This window comes from Syngnathus typhle, linkage group LG14 (assembly GCF_033458585.1).
Source record: "Syngnathus typhle isolate RoL2023-S1 ecotype Sweden linkage group LG14, RoL_Styp_1.0, whole genome shotgun sequence".
In the NCBI taxonomy this organism is placed as follows: domain Eukaryota; kingdom Metazoa; phylum Chordata; class Actinopteri; order Syngnathiformes; family Syngnathidae; genus Syngnathus; species Syngnathus typhle.
In genome coordinates, this window is record NC_083751.1 from 9,016,008 (window position 1) to 9,037,628 (window position 21,621).

Consider the following 21,621-nt stretch of genomic DNA (forward strand, 5'->3'; position numbering starts at 1 on the left):
GCGACAGCACTCCAATGGGCTAAAGGCTAATTGTGTCTGAAATGAGATTTGAAGCAGCTGAATTAGCAGAGGCTGCAGCAAACACAAGCAGCGCAAGGGAATGGGGTAAACCAGTAAAAATAAGCACTGGTCACAAACAGGTAACAAATGTGAGGCTGGCCATGTTGACTTGAAACCCTTTAAAGCACTGGTGTCAAACTCAAGACCTGGAGGGGCCGATACGGCCCGCCACATCCTTTTATGTGGCCCGCGAATTCAAATTGTGCATCAAATTTGTGTGTCATTACTAGAATTGCAAATTGTCTTCACTTTTAATAAAAAAAAAATTAATATTTGACCACCAGCCTTCGAAAAAAACTTGTTTGACACCCCTGCTTTAAAGTAAAGGTGGCAATCGCATCCATATAATCCATATAATAAAATATAAGAACATCATTTACAAGACTGTATTCCCCTACTTCTCGTAGGGAATAGGGACCAAGCTCTGGCCCCAATAACAACAATCTTGGCTTGACAAAAATACACTCCGAACATTTTGTTTGTGTTCCATTTGGAAGTGCATGTGGGATACAAATGATGAATGTGTGAATGCACAACTAAAGTAGTGATTATGTTGTTGCATCGCTAGCTGTGCTGTCAGCAGGTATGGACACCATGCAAATGTGAGGTGATGGATGAAAGTGGACTCTTTTGAAAGGAGGCGCCGGGGAGATTAAAAAGAAACAGGCTGCGGTCGCTCAAAGACTAATGGGCCGATTAACAGCTTCAAGAGGGCGGTCGTTTATTCGTCATGTGTGACTGAATGGAGATTCACTTCATTAATAAGGCCTGGCACTTTCCGGCTTTGTTTCCACCCCCCCCCCCCCCCCCCCTTCTCTTGTTCGCTACAAACCTCTCCTCCTTCTGATTAATGAATGAAGAGGAAAGTGATGAGGCACAGCAAACGAGAAAAAGCTGTGTCACCGATTTGGGATGCTCCATTGTGATGGTTAGCTATAAAAGTAGCTGTACACTCAAAAAAGAACAAGATCATAGGAGCAAGCAGGCAGGCAAGATGCGTTTACTCTGTAGGGTGTCCGTGATTTTCCTTAAAAATAGGATGAGAAGCTCGGGCAACCAGTAGTGGTTCAGTGTAGCTATGTATGCTGGATCACGAGAACCCAGATGATGTAGCCGGAGCGTCTGGTTATGATGCCTCCTGGACTTCCCCCCAGGCACAGAGTAGGCCTGGGAATGCCTTGGGATCCCCCCTGAAAAAGTTGAAGTAAGGAAATCTTGGCTTCCTTGCTTCAACCGCCGTCTCATGATTTGAATAATATCAGCTTTGTATCTAAATTACGACTCAAAATTACATACAGTATACTATGCACCAGCTCCATCATAGAGAAAACAATACCTGCTAGATTTGGAGGAGCACTCTCACACTTCTTTTGTCAATTTTATTCTACAAAAATGGGTACATTTTGTTAAGTGCCCTTTCCAAATGCTATAATGTCAGATATTTCTAGATATGTAGCTCAAATAGATCCCAGAGGAACTTATCTCCTTCCTGACATCGCTGCAAGCCATTCAGCATAAAGGAGTGGGAGCTTTCAGCTCTGTGACAAGGACAAAATCACAACATGGACCTCACAGATGTTTTGTACAATATTTCAGGCATACTCATTCATTTAAAATACACTGTGACTTTTAAGGGTTAACAAAAAATGAAAATGAGTCAAATCTAAAAATTGATGGACTTTCTATAATGTTTGTATTCTTTAGGTTGATTCATATTCTACAACAGGGGTGTCAATTTTTTTTTCGAGGGCTGCATTGTAGTCATAGCTTCTTTCGGAGGGCCGTCAATCCAAATAAATGTATGGGCACCTCATATTATATACAGTAAAAGCTACAAAGCAAACTGACAAATAACTCGTTTTCAAATCAGATGAGTAAATATCTTTTTTTTTTTTTTTTTTAAATATTATTAAAAGTGAAGACAATTTGCATTTCTAGTAACACGAATATGATGCACAATTTGCACATAAAATGATATGGCGGGCCGTATCTGGCCCCCGGGCCTTGAGTTTGACACCAGTGTTCTACAGGGTTTGGATACATTCCTGCACCTGGGCTGATTGAAGGCCAATCGCAGGGCGCACACAGACCAACAACCATTGACACATTCACATTAATGGTAAAAATGTTTTGGCTAATGACATACCCAGAAATGTTGAAGTAGATGTGTGGTTTTTAACATCGTATAGCAGACATGCAGAGTTTTCCCACAACTGGAGGGAAATTATGTTCTCATTGCGGCTCCAGTTGGGTCAACGTAAAGTTTTGTCCTTTATGTCCTCCTTTTGCATTTGCATCTCTTTAGTGTTGCCCCTGGGCGGGTGCAGCTGATAGAGAAATCAAACTGTGGGAGCAGTTAAAGTAATTGCCAAGCTGGCACATCCCCAACTACTCTGCAAAGACACTGCAAGTCCCTCAGAATGTTAATGGCCACCCTGGCTTGTGAGGGCAAACTGTCTTGGCGTTTGCAACCAGCAGAAAAAGGAAGCGTGCGTACGAGTGCGTAAGCGTGCATGCGTGTGCGTGCGCGCGCGCATGTGCTTCGCGCGTGCATGTGTGCGTGTGTATGTGCGCGTGCTGGCACCATGACCTTCTCACTCAGTTGTCCTCATTGGGCTTCTCCCAAATGTACGCGCTCTTGTCAAGGTGAATTCGGTCAGCATATTGAGCATATAATCAATAAATTGAGCATGACGTATAGTAGTAATTTATATAATTAATTCATTAATTAATAATTAAATAATATATATAATATATATATATATATTATTATATATTATATATATATTATATTATATTATTATATATTATATTATTATATATATATTTTTTAATATATATATATATATACAGTATAAACTACTATATAGTAATTTGGATATACATCATCTTAAAGAGGAACAAAAATGATTGAAATGCCTTACCTCTTCGGGCATGCATTGTTCGTCAAGGGAACGGATTGTCATCTGCCCAATGAAATGTTTACTACACATAAAGGTGAAAGGCTTCCCCTTGCTGTTAAACTGGTCTTCTGGATGACGGCACAAGTTGAGCCATCATTCACAATTAAGTATCCCTCTGGGCAACAAATTATTTTGGAAACGAATAAAGAATACACCCTTCATATGTCGACATTCATAATGACAAGTTGTTTTTGCAAGCAGTGTTTACCTGGCTTGCTTTTTGTTTTGTTTTTTAAAGATAAAGGGCAGACAACGAGCAGTAGTTGCATAGGTTGCTTATGCACGCTTCCATGGGGTTTTTCTGTCACACACACGGGAATCGAACTCATGGTGTCGGCACTCAAGACAGGCAGAACGATTCAGTTTTTATTTTGGAGGGGGTTCACACACATTCATACCGTCATGGGAATCGAACTCACGGTGTCGGCACACAAGATGGGCAAGTGCACCCAGACACCATAAGCAACTCCCACACGCTTCTATGTTGACCCTTTACCTTTTCAGACTGTGATGTCATGCGGCCCAGCAGCCTAAAAATAGCATGTGTGGTACTTGTTTCCCATCCAACAAAAATAAACATACCCAAAACTTGAATTAATCTTTTTATCAACATGAGACTACTATTATTTTGAATACTATTGTATATGCATCTTAAGGATTGTCCATGAAAATGTTCAGTTTCCAAGTTCAACGAAATTTCTTGTATGTATTTGAATTATGAATTATTCATCTCCTCTTCACTAAGAGTTCTTGGTCCAAGGATATAAACAACTTTGACATCAAGAGATCTTACAGACAGATGATCTGGTGATGAGCAAGCCACTTTAATCCCTAAGAAATAACTTTTTTTCATGGTTTCATTTCAATGGGACACAAAACCAAACATGTTCTCAGTTAAGAGAATGCGTGTTCATGTTTGACATTTACAGATTTCAATCACAATACACAAGACCGATGCTATGTACAAGGTGAAAGTGGAAAATAGTCCATCAGTAGTTTAAGATCTCTGCAACACAAACAGCCGTAGAAAACAAACACATAGGTGTGGCTTCAAAGTGATCTGCCCAGTAAAGCCTGTAAAAAATTTAAAACATCCATTTTTGCAACATCAATCCATAAAATGAAGATTAGAAAAGATACATAGTATAATAATACGACATAGAAGTTATACATTGCATCATACCTTCGGGTTCCTTTGTTTATACAACAAATTTACAAAAAGGAAATTGATGATTTTAATGGGCTATCACCAGAGGATCCTCACCTAATTCTCTTTTATTTAGCAGTACAAAGCCCTCAACTTTATTTTGTGAATGTAGGAACCCTGAGACAAGTATTGCAAGGGAGTCACCAAATGACTATTAAATAGTAATACATATGAGATCTTTTTTATTAACTACCTTTACATCTTCACAATGCAAACTCTTGAATTGCCTGATTATCTGAATACGTATCCTATTAGACTTCATTCAATATCAAGACATTTAAATACTGACTTTACCAATAATACATTTTATACCCATTGTCCCATTAATTAACCTCTTGCTGGAAAACACTAGTGAAAATGTTCTGGTAAAGAACATTGTATATGTGCGACTTTAGTTTTAAAGCCACACTTGGCTCGACTGAAAAATAGATCTTTATGTTGCTGGTTACTTGTACATTTAGAAACGAAACGATTTTGTACAGGACGCCGCCTAATTAATAACTACAGGGTCCGGCAAAATGATCGGACACATTTGTAGGTTTAATATAATGCAAATAAATTAAAGAAACAAAAAAGTTTTTTATTTTTGAAAAGTACATATAATGCCATTTTGTTTTGTTTTATTTCGTTTTCGAAAAATGTTATTTGTTTCAGTTGCTAACATGAATTGGACCGGTGAGCATTGCGCTTTCATTGTGGAAACGTTAAGAACGAATCTGTAACTGCAACCCAACGAGCTTGGCGCTTCAGACTTGGTAGACATGATCCCGTACCTGCTCAAAACGTGATCTTGTAATGGGTTATTAACTTCAGAGCCAGTGGATCAGCATTGAAACGAAAATCTACTGGCCGAACTCCAGAAAATGTGGCACTGGTAAGATCAAAATGACATTATTCGAAAACAAAACAAAACGGCATTATATGTACTTTTCGAAAACAAAAAAATAAAAACTTTTGTTTCTTTCATTTATTTGCATTTTATCAAACTTACAAAAGGTGTCAGATCATGTATTAACTTTCTGACACCAATAATGTGAGCCAACCATTAATTAGACATTGTAAAGAGGTACTGAGTTGATACCACCCAGAGGCAACACAAGCAACAGAGACAGTTCAAAACAATAATACTAAAAATAACTTCTGGAAAAACTGTCTTCCACCACCAACAACAACATTAACAATTTTAGCAGAACAAAATGGGGGGAGGAAGAACCCCCCCCCACCCCATCTTGCTGCTACAAAAGCGTCACTGCAATAAATTTGTCAAAAAGTTACGTGCATTAAAAGAGTGGTTTCATGTCTGAGCGCTGTTGCAACACACGTCCAGTGTTTGCAGCACTTGCCACACTTTCCCTCTATTAGCATCCATCCCATTGATAATAGAGTGGCGCTGTTGTCTAAAACAGAGTTCCTGGCGCCTCGTCCTGGGGGAAATGTGAATGCAGGAGGGTCTCCATGTAGGAGACGTAGCCGCTGCTCGGTGTGTAGCTGTCTGACGTGTTCTGCACGGGCGGGGGCGGGGGCAGTACAGAGGATTGTGCCGACAAAAGGGGATCAGAGTTCAACTGGCACTGGAAAGGGTTGGTCTCGGGCATAAGTGTTGGGTCAGAGGCCAAGTTCAACTCTGTCAAAACATGGGACAACGCGCCGCCTGTGGCCATAGGAGCCTCGGGAAGCATGGGAGAAGCACTGGGGGGCGCTGGTATCGTTGATGCTCTTGCACTCGTGGAGCACAGAAACTGTGAGACTGGCACTTTACTTGTGCTGCTATAATGCATTGACGCTGGTGTTGCTACAGGGGTGGTCGGGTGGGGTGAAGATGTTGCCGCCATAGGGGTGTTGGCGTGTTGGGTGGACGTAGACGGCAAAGCGCTGGTGCAGGGAATCGGGGTGGAGTGAAGGCAGCGACGCTTGGCTGCTCCGGCTCCATCCGCTCCATCAGCTAAGGAAGTCTCCTCTTGGGATGTAGGAATGGCCTAAAACGCCCAATCGCGCAGTACTTTGAATACATTGCATCCATTCATGCATTTTCTCTAGCTCTCCAAGTTTATATAGAGAAACAAGAGCAGCTAATAAATATGTTCAAAAGCTTGACGAATAAGGAGACATTTATTTCATCTAAAACGCCTGCTGTGATGTCATGAGTTATCTGACCATACGCCCTCTAAATAAAATAAGGATAAATACGATTTTCCTTACTGGGTCCCCATTAAATAGAAGCAAACAACAGCTCCCAGAGAAATACTCACAAGACGAGTCCGGACCCTCTTGGGCAGTTCCTGGTCCAGCAGATGAATCTCTGATTGTTTTAGCAACAACTGACTTTTGTCCTGAAACTCAACCTGCAGATTATAATAAAATGTAATTGGATGATGGTAAAAAACAAAAAGATCAAGAACTAGGCATCAAATTATCGTTACATAATGTGAGATGATCAGCTGCCTTCAACAAACAGTCATTGAAACCAAAGAATTATAAAAAAAAAAACATAGTAACTCATTTTTCACCTGATAAAACTTGTGGGTGTGTTGTTTGACAAAGGAAGCATTGAGATCTTGCCCGTCGGTCGTACTGACCACGATCAACTCCCCCACGTCAGGAGGACCTCTATGCAGGCAGTCATGACTCTAACGGAGATAAGATGAGGGGTCATTTTCTAGAGTATGCCATTTCATTTTGTGCTTTTTATAAACAGCTACAATGACACATTTGTGTTAGTTTAGGAAACTTTGGTTTGTCCCTACGATCTAACACTCCCTTGGCTGCAAGGCACTCACTGTTATGTTTTCTGGGTATATGTTGTCACAGTACGAGCCGTCGTCAAAGTTGACCTCGTAGAGGGTTTGCGTTGCCATGCCGATGATGGTACAATGGTAATACCAGCTATCGCTGTTGCGGCCAATTACCCTTTGACCCAGTGTCAGGCTCTTGGGGATTTTGGCTGGTGTGATTTTGGCTGGTGTCCGTGGCTGGGGGAGAAAAAAAAAAATACAGTACAATAAAAATACACTCACCCCAATATACGTTTTAGTGCCTACGAGGGAGTTCTTCAACAATGCGTCCAATGTAACTCTAAAAATGTCTGGAAAAGCTTACCAGAACAGCTTAACTTTATTTGAGGTTTATTAGAGGCATTGTGAATGTTGTATGAAAAGTTGCAGTTTGCATCCAATTAAAAAGGAAAACTGCTTTTAGATTACCCCTTACCTTTGGAGTTGCTTCTCTATGCCTGTGACAGGTGACAGACACGACGTAGGGCCAGTCGGCCGGTGTCATGACAACTCCAGCAATTTGGGCGCAGGTCACGTGAAAAGATGTTGCGCAGTTCTCTTCTGAACACTGGATGCACGCACCACGGTTCTTATTTCCACTCGAGCTATAGCAGAACACGCAAATCTATGATGGGGACAGAATATAAAGACAACAAGCACACTGTCAGTTTTCAGAATTCAATACTGCCATCATGCCATCAAAGTAAGGGGAGGCTGTCCATCTTGATGTCCTTTTGGAAGACTTGCATCACATGTTCCATCACAGTTACCAAGCACCCCTTGGGGAGAGTATCCATTCTACAAATTGCTTCATTTCCTCAGAAGATTGAGAATATTAAACCCAGCCCAAGCCTGCCACAATTCTGGTTTTGCAGCAATTCGAATCTACTTTTAATAAGTCCATTTTCCAGTCACTAAATATCATTCGGTGTCTTTAATGCTCCTTTACCTGCCTCATGTCAGCTCAGCAGACCCGCATCTTTACTTGTACCATGATCCATGTTTAACCAAAGGCTAAACCAGGGTGGAGGCTCAATATTGTTGAAATCAACATGTGTGCTCGGGATGCATGTTCACTTACCAGATTTTTCCGTGTTTCTGGAACAGCACTGACGTCCACAGGCTCCCTCTCACTGGGATTGAGGAAACGAGCTTCGGCCACAGCAATAGTACAGATGATGTGGACCCATCTGGGAGCAGACACACCAACGAAACTTTAACAATAACCTCTGGTCATACAAAGTGAAGCCCCGCCAACAACTGATGTTAAGATGTGCCAGTAGTTTTCCTTGCATTACATTACCAATTTAAAAGTCAAAGCTCAAACGGCTGACAAATGAAACTGGTTTAAATTTTGAACGGTTCGACAGTTTGACCTTGAAAAAGATGAGTCCTGTTCCCTTTATTTCCTATGAAATGCAAGCAATAATTTTTTTACGATCCAGGAAAAGGTCTTACCAACCTGTGTGTGTGTGTGTGTGTGACAGAGAGAAAGAGAAAGAGAGAAAGAAAGAGAAAGAAAGAGAGAGAGAGAAAGAGAGACAGCCAGCAGAGAGAGAGAGAGAGAGAAAGACAGACAGACAGACGGAGAGAGAGAGAGAAAGAGAGACAGAGAGAGATAGACAGACAGACAGACAGACAGACAGACAGACAGAGAGCCAGAGAGAGAGAGCCAGAGAGAGACAGAGAGAGAAAGAGAGAGAGCCACAGAGAGAGAGAGAGCCACAGACAGACAGAGACAGACAGACAGAGAGAGCGAGAGCAAGTTCCCTTCTTGGCAAACTTGGCAATGTCGCTGACTACCACCTACCTGTTGTCTTTGGTAACCTTCAAAGCTCCTCCCCGCAGGTTGCAAAGACAACACTCCTGAAAATGTAAATACATTGACAGAACAGAAATGTGTGTATTAATTCAGTTAAAACAGTCACATTTGCTTTGGGAATTAAGTAGTAAGTGTCACATACCACTGCCCAGGCGCCTACGACACATCGAGAGCATGTCCACTTGTTTTGGACTGTGTCTGGGTTGACGCCATAACAACCTTTGAGGGAGAAAGATGATGTGACTTAACTGAGCGACTGCTTTAATCAACAACTTAGAACAAAAGTAGTCGTTCCTATTTCTTGTTCTCATCAATAGAAGTGCTGTCTCACCCCCAGCTGAAACAGCTGAGGATTGTTGTTTGCCTCAGCCTCAATGTGTTTGGTCAAACACGCATTTTTGCCGTGTACCAAAGTATGACTCAATCTGAAATTACACGATGCCTGCCATTTCTTTTCCAAATGTAAGACAGGGAAGAGTTTTCTGAGCATCAGGTTTTTTTTTTTCTTTAGCCGCTTTGCTACTAAGTGTTAAATAAAAAAGGACATCACATCACACTCATCAAAGGAGCTGTTACAAATCTTCTAAATTACTCAATTTCAGCCTGCCACCTTAAAATTCAACACAGGCAACATTACAAATTTCCATTTCGGTAAGACAAGATTGACTTCTCAGATGTCCACAATTCATGCATAAAACGCATTCAAAAGTGCATCTTGTTAAGCCATAACAAAAGCAAACATCTATGTGTCACAGATGGCCAGAACTTCATTTTATATGAATGCCGATGAATCACAAGTGGTCCTTCTGGTTGTTTGAAATTCTATTATACTTACTGGCATGAACCTGCATGTTGCATGAGGAGCAACATATCAAGACGCTGGTTCCATCCTCCCCAATGTAGTTGCTAGTTGGGAGAGGCTCAGTGCTGCCTGTCCCAACACTAAAGCACATCTCAGGGACGATTGGACGAGTACGATCTCCATGGCATGGAATAAGGGTGCGTTGGCTGTCATTTGCATTGGTGGGCTCATTGTGCGGCTAAAAAGACAGACAGAAATATAAATGTGTGTACTTAAGGTGCAATTTATACAGACGCAAAAAATATCAAGCTACGAAAATGGTGTTAAATTTGACCACTTCCTATTCCCAATTATTATTTTTTTCCCGCCAAAACACTATTGCTATGGTGCAATCGTTTTTCCCTTTGGAGTGATTGCTAAGTGCAAATGCAGAAAGAGTAATGCACCCCAGGTTCCAGGAGCAACATTCTCATGAGATTAAAAGAATTGCAGAAGCAAGACAGTGATGATTCATAGATTCATACTTGCAATATCAGGTTTCACTTTCAGTATTTTAAATACTCCTGTATTTTTCAGAGTTTCTAATTACAATAATCATTAGTTTGATTCCTGGATCACTTGTGCCTACACACCTGGGCTCGATAAAAAAACTTGCAGAATTGTGTGATGTGTGTAGGTACCTTTTTATAAGGACAGAAGAGGGAGCATACAGCGCAGTATGGCTGAAGTATTGACACAGCAGAATTGAAGGCCTTCTCAGCCAAGAAGTTGCGGGAGCGATTCTGCCAGAGGTGCTCTTGTTTCTCCATGCTGCTTTTCAGTGTCTCGGGTGAGGAAAGCTCTGCTGATAAAATTGTGACAAAGTTTAGAATCTGAAAAGGGGAGCAAGTATTCAGCAAGGAAAGCATTCTGTTTCGGAATACGGGACACTTAAGTATAATTGGCTGATGGACACAAAAAGCAGAGGCTTCAACAACTCGCTCCCATCAGTTGAGAATCAATTTTTCAGTGAATCCCCAGAGCTACTGATCCAGACAATTTGTCAACTTTGAACAGGACACAGGAAGATTTCTCAGGTTTCAACTTAACACTTTTCTTACACCCGTCATTTTTTCTTTTTGCTTGTCGTCCATCCACTTTAAGACAAGCCTTTAGTTGGGTCTGCAATCCCAGATCTTAAGTGACTCAAACGGTGTAGTGTCGTGGATGAGACAATGGCAGGAGGGGGTGGGGGAATCAAAGATGAGGAACAAGTAAACGGTTTAGTCCGGGTTAGCAGTAATCAAGGCCAAAGTTGTATTTTGACTTTCTATGAAAGCAACAGTAAAATACAAATGAAATCATACCTTTGGAACCACTCGGATCTTGCTTGACAACGGACAAAGGAGACCGGATGGGTGGTTTGGTAAGAGGGTGGCGTCGGCTCTTCTTAACCTCCGTGGTCACCTTCATGTTGGGGTAGGTTGCCTGAGAAACAGTTTTCTGTTTCATTTGTAACAAACAACACATCATCAAATTTAAAAACCTGCTTGTGTACTCCAATCTTTATAATAAATTAGAGGAAGACTAATATTATACCTTCTCGCAACTGATTTCTTCCGTGTCATCTGACAAGACAGACCGTGACGTAGCAAACTGTTCGAATGCTTCTTGAAATCCAGTGATGGCGGCCGTTTTTGATATTACAAGACCATCCTCCGTCATGCTCTGCTGTTGGGCCTCTGGTTTAGGCAAAGATGAATGAAGAGGAAAAGAGTGTCTTATTTGAATTTTGAAAGACGAAAAAAAAAACCTTTCAAACTCAGAATAGCTCTCAAACTCCTTACTCTCTTGAGCTGAGGTTTCAGTTGCTCGTGAGGCAGCTTCAGCAGCCTCCTGGTCCCTACGCTCCATGGCCTCAAGGGTGATCATGGCCTCTCTGGCAAGACGGTTTTCTCTCTCCTGCTTCCGCTGGGCTTCCCGCTCTTCGACTTGACGCTGGTAGTCAGCAGCATTTAACTCAATGCCCTCTTCTGCCAGCACCTTCACCTCCTCAATCTTGAGACGGCGGAACTGTTTCATTTTATGCATGGCCCTGGGATGATGAAGACAAAGTCAAACCACATATGCATACAACTTGTATTTTCTGTGCAACCACACTCTTAAAATAGAGACTTGGCTTCACCTCCGCAGAATGTTGGCTCTGTATGCGACACGATGCTGTCTCCAGCGCTCCAATTCTGGGCTGCTCAGCTCTGTGATCCGACTGTGGTCCAACGTTATGATGTCTTTTCCTTGTTTCCAAAGATCATAGCGATCCGGTTGGAGGCAGCGCACAAAAACATCCATGGAGATCTTGACCATATCTTTACGGCAGGTGCACTGGAGGTGAAAAAAAATAGATTGAATCAAACACTTAAGAAAGAAGTCTCTGTGGGGCCATGCTCAATGCACTCACTCAATGTGGTTGAAGTCCCTGTAAAGTGAAAAAGAAATGTCTTCCAAATTTTACACACTTTGCCAAATCAAACAGGATCAACAACTTGTACCAGCGCCAAACTGTCCCCACATTCTCTGATGCTCTAATGTCTTTTACCTCTCGGATGCCTTGTACCAATAGCTATGCTCAAGTCTGTTTCACCAAAATTTTAATAAGACGAGAGTTTCAATACAGTGATAACGCAACTCTCCACTCGGTCCCATAATTAGAAATCCCACCTATATTCAACACTCCAAAACTATACATGTGCTAGTTTACGGCTGCATGCAAGAACCTCCTTCAATGCTGGTGGAGGAGGAGCAAATACTCAGTTTTGGTGTCCAAGAGAAGCACAAGATAGAAATGGTTACTCCGAGTGTGTAATATCAAAAGGGCACAATCTGAGCTGTAAGGAAAAACATCCAAATGAAAAATACAATTGGGAGAGAAATGGAGACAGATTAAAACAAGATGGAGGACTAGAGGTGGATGAAAATATTTTGTTTCCTGGCTTGCTGTATTACATTCAAGTTGTATCAATTCCTGAGCTGTGCAGAGGAGCCTTGTGTTCAATTACAGAACAACAGAAGGGGCTGCTCTGCCCAGCAAAACAATATGTAACCTACACTGCATTTGAACACCACTTGAGTGGCACAAACATTAATATATGTTGTCTTGTGGATGATGAAGGAAAACTAAGTGTGTGTGGGGGGGGCAGAAAGAGCCATTGTTTCCGTCATTAGTTGGCACTTAAAAAAGGACTATTAAATGCCTCTCTGCTCTCCAACACAAATGGACTCTGAAATTGGCATATATCACTGGCCATAGAAAAACTGCGGCATGCCACACAATAAGCCTCCACTTCAGACACTTGAGTGTGGGGTATGGTAGATTTCAAATTATTTATTTCACTCTTGGGGTGAATAAATAATAAATCTGTCAATGCATCTAAATCAATGCCACAACTTCTCAACTAGCCATCCATGACACCCATGTGGACAGTATGAAATGTTGACAACAAGCATAAAGACAATATAGCCTTTCATAAGGTAGAGGATTTAGTCCAATCGAGGTGGTCTCAAGAACAATTCCAATTCAGAAACTGCAAATTAAAACAGCTTCAAGTCGGATTTGCACATCTACATGCAGATCAGAATCATTCTTTGATTTTTGTTTTATTAGGCTACAAACTATGTACGGTATACATTTTGAATCATGACAACCAGCAGTACAATATAATCAAAGTTCACAGTAGGATAATACATTTTGATGTCATGTATACCTAAACAAAGAATCTATCATCTTACCTGAGAAGCTGTTTTGCCGTAGTCAACCCAACGCAAAGTGGCAAAGTTTGTGGATTCAGCACAGTTGAAGCCATGGTTGAAGCCAGCGTGGTAGCCATAAGGAAAGGTTATCATGAATTCCCCTTCATTCTGAGTTACCTGTTCACACAAACAAAAATGTATTTATTTAGATGCTGAACACAATAGTTACTGAATGCACACAAAGCTTCTAAGCATATACAGTTTGGGGGGTTTTTTTTCCACTTTTTTTTTTTTTTTTTAAAAGAGTGTTATTGGGTTGTTGTTTTTTTCGCCTAAAAAAGCACATTTATTATGATGTCATTTATTAAAACGGTAGAGTACAACTGCAGCCATCCATTTGAGAACTAAGTGCCCACTCCTAAGAATGTTTTAAGTCCATCCAATGAAAAGGACAGTTGTCAAACAACACAATTTTGACAACCTCAATTATAAATTGAAACAAGTACTGCATGAATTTTTGCTGAGGCAATTAATGGCTCCCACCTAGCAGGACAAATTGTAAAGAAAGTTTAACCATAAAATGTGATGAATACAGAAATGTCAGTTTCCAATTTTTGAAATTGCTTCTTACCCTGTCAAAGGGAATACTATATTTCTTCAGGATTGATGGAGAGATCAAAGTCATCTTGTGGCGAAGGAAAGCATCACACCCTTGGGAACTCCCAGGGAAGAAACCTGCAAGGGAATACGAACAACACAGGGTGTTGTGTAAGTCTGTCGCTTTGCAAAAACTCTTATCTTGGCAACTGGCAAGAGTAGCAAGATAATAGCGGTTTGGCTTGAAAGGTGAAATCATTTTCTTAGCGGCAATCTTTCCAGGCCACTGTTATGTCACAATCAATGTTTTTTTCAGTTTACGTAAAACGTGGTTTGCTCTGATTTCATTGCTATTTACTAATTATGCCATTCACTGGAAAGAAGGTGTTTTGTGTCTTAGAGTGTGATAGGAAGAATGAGTCATGGGAATGTGCAGAGAAATCAGTCACTGCACTAGTCCCCAAGTTCTGCCTACTACAGGAAGGAGGAGTAGATGAAAAGATAAGGGCAACAACTGCCATTGTGGCAAATGCCAAAGGGAGCTTACAAGTAACTAGATCATTGTCACAGCCCCATTAGGCAATCCGAGGACACTCGTAACTGTCTTTTTTAGGATCCCATAAACCCGAGACAGCCAGAGCAGCCTTGGGCTTTAATAGGTCAATGGGTGCTTGTTAAATAATGTTAGTGCCCCTTTTCTCCCACTTTGTACTTGGCACTCCAAGCTGCTTTGAAACAAAGAGGAAGGTCGTAATCGGCATCTACCTGAAGCCTCTCTGCCAATATGAAACCTGATTGCAAAGTTCCTCTCTATGTACACACCATATATATACACACAATTATCAATTGTATGCGGACTTTGGGGTCCAGAATCGGGGAATCGCATTAACCCCGAAAGCGCGTTGTATAGAAAGTATTTTCTTTTTTTTTCTTTTTTTTAGAAAGGCATACATTTAGACAGCCGAAAGGGTCCTTTGTTACATTAATTTAAGTCAGGCATGTTGTTGGGCAGCCAAAGGGCTCCGTTTGCCATCCTTCACCTACACCAGTGCTTCTCAAATAGTGGGGCGGGCCCCCCTTGGGGGGCGCGGTGCTATACCTGGGGGGGCGCGTGTGACCCTGGGGAACAGGCTTTTTTTTTTTGGCAGTACGAGAATAAAGTGTAATTGCGCATCTACTACAGCAGGCGGCAGTGCCGCTCTCATTGTTACTTCTGTCACGTTTGCGACAGTGCAACATTTTACGACTGACAAGACAAGTTAGGATAGTCACGGTGGGGAGGGGGGGCGCGAATAGATTTCTTCTTGCTAGGGGGGGCGTAACAGAAAATAATTGAGAAGCACTGACCTACACACATCGAATCTGTTTATTAAAAGAGAAGCAATATCCGATATTATATTCCGCATTTTAATAACATCACAATGATTTAAATACTTTACAGTGAATTGTTTAACTGTCGTGTTACAAAGGATTAGAATAAAAACAACAAATGGTGTCTTACCTTGTGCAAGTCTCTCCAGTCTTTTGCCATGCTCTGGTGGGATACAATACCTGCAAAGTTTTTGAAGTTATTATTATGCATCATTTTAACATAAAGAGCAAAAGAAATATGTACTTCCTGCGGAGGATGAGGAGAGCCCACCTGCCCCCACCCATCATGAGGTGGCTCAAAATTTATATGGACAAAAATTTGAAAGTTCATTGGACAGAGATCGTGAGACAAAGCGTTGCACTGCCATCTATCGGCCTAATAGACAACTTCAGCTTTCAAACTTCAAGTCAAGTCTGGGTTTGTTCAATAGCGTTTAACTACTCGATATCAAAAGAATCCTGTGGAAGGTTTGGGACAATTAAAATGTATTATTGTCTGTGTCAACTTTTTTGCACTTGATGAATAACAATGACATAACACTGCGTGATATACCCAGAGGTAAAAAGCTGTGCAATTGATTATAAATTTAAATAATAATTAAATCAATCAGATGTGGGTTTTTTTTATAAATACAACAGTCAAAATAGACATAAGCTACACAAAATTCCCCCAAAGATAGAATTTAAAAAAATTTAAAAAAAAACATCAAACCATTCCTGCGTTCACACTTAAGGCCACTGTTGTTGGCAACAGAATGTCTTGATCCTGACTTTAAAGACATACCACAAGCTTGAACTTTTAGAAGTCTCTGAGGTTCTTTCTCTGTGGAACGTGTACTTCAAGTGCCGGTCATGAGAGGCGGCACAGCAGGCTACGATGTGCTTTTCTACGCTTCCAGACATAAAACAGACTGTCCACACTTGCACAATCAATACAGTGTGTAATAGTGTACCAATTCCTGTGATTACAGTAAACAAATCCCGTTTGTTCCCAAACTACCACTTAGTGAGCAACTTTGGAATTACTAATCTAAAATAAAGTAAAAAAAATATAAGAACCCACAATGGAGGTTCCGATCGTGTTTCATATAGTCCAGGTGTGGCCAACCAGTCAGATTCTAAGAGCCACATTTTTTTACTGTGTATTATTATAATCGACAAGCAATTAATTAGTAAATTAATCGATAAGGATTTATGATTAATCATTAGACACTCACTTATTTTAATGTAAAACTATCCCAATTCTCATAATTTTAGCTCGTCAAAAGAAAATATTGTCCTATATCATTCTCCATGGAAGCAGACTGATTATCTTGGTGTTGAATCAAAATAAAAGATTTGGTTTCACCTTGGGAAAAAAAAGAGCAACATTTGGCCTGTTTTCCAACATGTTACGGACAGAACTGAGTCATAATTGATCTAGTTTTTTTTCTACTATAAATTTGAAATAATGTATAAAGTATAATAAAAGGGATGGAAATTAAACATAATGTCTTGACTCGTCGATTGCCAAAATAATTGGCAGGTCAATCATTTATGAAAATAATCATTAGTTGCAGCTCTATTTCCAAATAATTGTAGCCCACATACTTTTTAAATTCAATGTTTCATCTGGTAATCAAATCAAATTCAAGAACTTGTGCTTGGGGTGACTAATTAGTAAATTAACATATACTAAATAACTTTAATACTAAACTTTACTTCACTTGCTCCACGAAGCTACATCCCACTACTGTAGTGCATCATGTAGATATTGAGCTATCCAATAAGAAAGAGGGACTGACCAAGACTTGGACTGGCCAAAATGCAGGTAGTTGATGCTGTAGAGATCCATGTCCTCAGTGTGCCAGGCAAAGGTGGTCTTCCACATGCCAAAGTACAGATAGGGAGTGTTCACGCCATCTATGACAATACCACACTCCTGCTCCACCATGTCGAGCAGCGTGTTCAGGTGGCCAATGTTCCACTCATTGATGTCCTGATAAGGGAGGGACAGGACGCACTTTTAACAGTCTCAAAGCAAGCAATTGGACAAATACATTTTATAGTCTACAGATTGGGCTTTCATACATAGGTAATCATATACTAGATAGTATTATGTTTCAGATACTCAAATGCCGGTGCAGCCTGTACATTTGTGGTTTTACCACCAGATGGTGCAATAGCTTTAAAGATCCTTTTTTGGGATGATGTTTTCGGAATACTTATCTTCAAGTGTCTCCACATGCATACCCACAAAACCCTGACTCGTGTCTGGGCTGCCGGACCTTAAAATAATGCAGTGGGCCTTTGTTTATCTGGTAACTGGCTCTTATTCAGTCATGTGCAGACATGACAGAGAGCTCAACATGGAGTCAGATTTATTACCTGATAAAAGGCTCATGCTTAGTTTTGGACAGTATCCAAACCATTTTTTTTATTTTATTTCTATGCCTTCATTTATTTTGTGTGAGAATGAATGACAACCTGAACTGACAACCTAAAACTGACGCACGCACACACACACTTGACCAAACACAAACCTCATCATAGATGGATCCACTAACATCCGCCCCATAGATGGGAGAGACAAAAGTTAGGTTCTTCCAGTACTTTCTCTCTAGGTCATCAAAGTCTTTATGACGTGGTGTGCAGTACCTAAAACAAGACAAGACCCATTAAAACATAGTACTGATAAATCAAAAGTCAAAGTCTGCTTTATTGTCAATTCCTTCATATGTCAAGACATACAAAAAGATCGAAATTGCGTTTCCTACTATCCCATGGTGGAGACGAGATATTACACCCAATTGGTCCACAGACAAACAAAACATTCAAGCAAACAAAACAAAGAGTAAAAATAAGAGGGCACATACAATGAATAAATAAGAGCAACTTGGTTGAAATAGTGCAATTGTGCAGACAGTCAGTATAATAGTGCAAAAGTACAAGTGGAGTAGTGCAGTGCTTCTCAATTATTTTCTGTTACGCCCCCCCCTAGCAAGAAGAAAACTATTCGCGCCCCCCCTCCCCAACGTGACTATCCTAACTTGTCTTGTAAGTCGTAAAATGTTGCACTGTCGCAAACGTGACAGAAGTAACAATGAGAGCGCCACTGCCCCCTGCTGTAGTAAACGCGCAATTACACTTTATTCTAGTACTGCCAAAAAAAAAGCCTGTTCCCCAGGGTCACACGCGCCCCCCCAGGAATAGCACCGCGCCCCCCAAGGGGGGCGCGCCCCACTATTTGAGAAGCACTGGAGTAGTGCAAGACGAATGGGCTGAGGTTTGGAGCAGTAGTTTATCAGAAACGAAACATTTGAAGAAGGTTAATTATTTTTAAAAAAACAGCAGCAACCATTTATATATCCAAAAAGAATATCAAGTTGGCTTTGAAACCCAGTTGTGGGAACGTTAACTTACTTTTTACTGTTGGCCAGCTTGCGGTACTCGCCCACTGTCATGGATTTCTTCTGGATGTTGTACTGGGTAAACAGACCAGACTGACCAGTCACCACTTGCATGATAGGTGCTGGGATCACCATATCCTCAATGGCCTCGTAGGATTTCCGTGGTTTCCAACCTTCCGGCGGAATCACCTAGTTGGGGACATAATATTTAGCATTTTCATACATTTTTATTGTCGTCATCAGAAGAAACATGTCTGCAAAGAGGCAATTTATTTAGTTGCAGCCTTAGTTAGGAGTTTCTCAAGAAATAAATTCAAGCAGTTTATTCCCCAACTCTTCTCAAATTGAAGGTTGTACCCTGACGTACGTATATTAAAAATTGAGATATAGAATTATGTATCATTATTTAAGGACCTGCTCACGTTGTGGTTGCTACACACCCACTCAACACAAGAAAAGTGACTTCACAATGACAGCGCACCTGTGTCTTGTGCAAAGCAAAAAGTATGTATCAGCTGCCAACTTGGATGACACCTTCTCAGCAAAACATTTGTGAGAGCTGCAGGATGACACTTTTGCTCCTTTCCTGTAGCCCGGATAAATAGAACATTTGCCTCCCTGTTTACCCTGACATCAACCCCTAAAAGGAACCTGACCTGCCTGTTGGATGTTTACTGGAAGCTGCTTGGCTATCAAACATTGGAGTAAAAACAACTAAATACCGTAATTTTCGGACTATAAGTCGCGCTGTTTTTTCATCGTTTGGGTGGGGGGGCGACTTATATTCAGGAGCGACTTGTGTTTTTTTTCAACAAATTTTTACTTGATCATTAACACATCACTTACTTACAAGTATAGTTGACCACTTCACGTTATTTTTAGTATAGTTGATCATTTCACATGCTTTGATATCTCTATCTTGACCATATTCAAAACATGAAAAATATAGAGAAAAAATCAAATAAAGTAATTAACACTTTAAAGTGCCATATCCTCTGGACATGTCCTCTGTCACCAGGATGACAAAGGACGAGAAATTTGATCAATGGATTTAATGATTTGGAGTGACACAAATGGTTTGATAATATTGTTTATGTGATAGTTATTTAAAATATAGTTTATATATCGTTGTATGGGCGTGTGGAATAATTTGAACTGCGGCGCGGCACACGGCATTGTTGACGACGATCGATGGATTTAATGAATTGGAGTGACACAGATGGTTTTATAAACCCGTATCGGTTAGCCTGTTGTTGCTCGTTCATGTCTGTTCTTGGATTTTGTCGAATAAATTGCCCCCCAAAGTGCGATTTATACTCCGGAGCAACTTATATGGGTTTTTTTCACATTTTTGGGCATTTTATGGCTGTTGCGACTTATACTCCGGAGTGACTTATAGTCCGAAAATTACGGTATGTGTTTGTGTGTTGTGCTCACCTTGGCCAGACCAGCACGATGAGCTCCTTCACTCTCCATGTAAACAATATATTTGGCAAAGTCTTTAAATTCTTCCATGGTTGGACGGAAGGTCATGATCTTGCAGTTGGGGTTCTTAGTGCAGGACGGTGGTGGTGGTGGTGGTGGTGGTGGTGGTGGTGGTGGCGGCGGCGGCAGAGGATCCTGGGGCAGCTCAGAACCAGAGGCAAGGCCATTAGCAATATGTGGTTGTGGAGGCTGAGGCTCAGTGGCAGATGGGCCAGGATTGGGGTATGAGGTCACCACTGTCTCAGCTATTTCAGTTAGCATTAGCTCCTGGATGGGAATCCCATTTTGAACTGCTGGCTCCTGGACGGGAAGCCCTTTTTGAGCTGCAGGCCGTGATGCTGGGAAAGGGTGAGGAGGCACCATTGCATCCATGGCTGTGTTGTTCGCCATTGGGGACACCTAAATGGTTGCAGATAAATTTGAAAGAGAAAATGTGGACATTCAGTATTTATCAGTTTGTAAATTGCCAAAAAACAAAACAATAAAAACTGTGCAATACTGTTTGATAAAACAAATGAGATAGATAGATATAAAAGGTTGGTGAGCCTTGCTGTATGCCATTCACATTACCAAGAACAAACAGGAATTTTAACTTATCTGACTTGTAAATGAGTGGCGTTCCCTGTTCTTTATAACCAACACAAATGAGGGCCTACACCGACTGGTTAACGATCATTCAGCATAGTGAGTCGTTTAGTTTGTTATGAAATATTTTTGAACTGTAGAAGTGACCAAAGTATTTGATTCCGATTTAGATCACAGTTACTTAAAAAAAAAAACACACTCACACACAGTTGGTAATGATAAGACTAGCAAAGGGGAACTACTATGAACGCTAACAGTGTACAGGAGAAACAGCAAATATCAATTTAAGGCAGCTTCTGCTTGATAAGCGTGCATTTCAAACACATCCTACATTTAAATTAGAATTGGTCATGGGAATTACGTTTGACTGCGATCTTCCATTGCCAACAGAGGTTAGCTCGCATTTAGCACAGCCGTACGGGCATATAAATGGAAGGAGGGGGTAAAAAACAAAACATCACGACGACTACACGTCGATTAAATAATAAAAAAGAATGATGAACATGAAGGCACAATTTAGAGACTTGTTACCTCCTGCAGAAGCGTGTCCCTTTTCTCTTTTTTTTTCTCAATAGATTAAATGTCGTTTTCTACAAATTTGGTGTCCCGAGCTTCCTCTAGCATTTAGCGAGCTAGAGCGATTTGTGTCACGCCCACACCTAGAGCCGCATTTTCCAATTGGCTGAATAACACCAATATACGAGTTTACCACAAACCCGTCAATACGATTGGCTCTTTGGATTGCTGACAGATAAGGTAGCCAATGAAAGCCGGCAATGATATGCCACTGAGACGGCGTATACGTAGTCAGCTGCTGATTATGCAGAGCACGTACACGCTTCA

The 21,621-nt window shown here is 40.9% G+C and overlaps 1 protein-coding gene across 4 annotated transcripts; it reads right to left on the minus strand.

The window, feature by feature from the left end:
- Positions 1-3,371: 3,371 nt before the first annotated feature.
- Positions 3,372-21,441, minus strand: kdm4b (lysine (K)-specific demethylase 4B). 4 transcript variants are annotated; one of them, XM_061296822.1, is made up of 22 exons: positions 21,310-21,441; positions 20,146-20,592; positions 18,722-18,897; positions 17,842-17,956; positions 17,104-17,297; positions 15,450-15,499; positions 13,983-14,086; positions 13,391-13,528; positions 11,790-11,986; positions 11,452-11,699; positions 11,204-11,346; positions 10,972-11,092; positions 10,306-10,466; positions 9,659-9,863; positions 8,966-9,042; positions 8,812-8,867; positions 8,083-8,191; positions 7,438-7,626; positions 7,008-7,199; positions 6,738-6,857; positions 6,480-6,572; positions 3,372-6,206 (listed from the first exon to the last, which is right to left on the minus strand). In XM_061296822.1, the coding sequence occupies exons 2-22, from the start codon at positions 20,581-20,583 to the stop codon at positions 5,628-5,630; spliced, it is 3,705 nt and encodes a 1,234-aa protein (XP_061152806.1). In that variant the 5' UTR covers positions 20,584-20,592; positions 21,310-21,441; the 3' UTR covers positions 3,372-5,627. The 4 variants fall into 4 exon arrangements, with proteins under 4 accessions (XP_061152806.1, XP_061152805.1, XP_061152804.1 ...); XM_061296821.1 differs by having other exon boundaries at positions 10,306-10,469; XM_061296820.1 differs by having other exon boundaries at positions 10,972-11,107.
- Between the last annotated feature and the right edge of the window lie 180 nt (positions 21,442-21,621).

What these genes read in the sequence shown, in the direction of transcription:
- kdm4b (XM_061296819.1), bottom strand. Translation starts at nt 20,583, where the DNA reads ATGGCGAACAACACAGCCATGGATGCAATGGTGCCTCCTCACCCTTTC. An exon ending in ATCGTGCTGGTCTGGCCAAG is followed by an intron (nt 18,898 to 20,145) that starts GTGAGCACAACA and finishes GTCCCCAACTAG; the next exon opens with GTGATTCCGCCGGAAGGTTG. An exon ending in ACTGGAGAGACTTGCACAAG is followed by an intron (nt 14,087 to 15,449) that starts GTAAGACACCAT and finishes ATTCCCTTGCAG; the next exon opens with GTTTCTTCCCTGGGAGTTCC.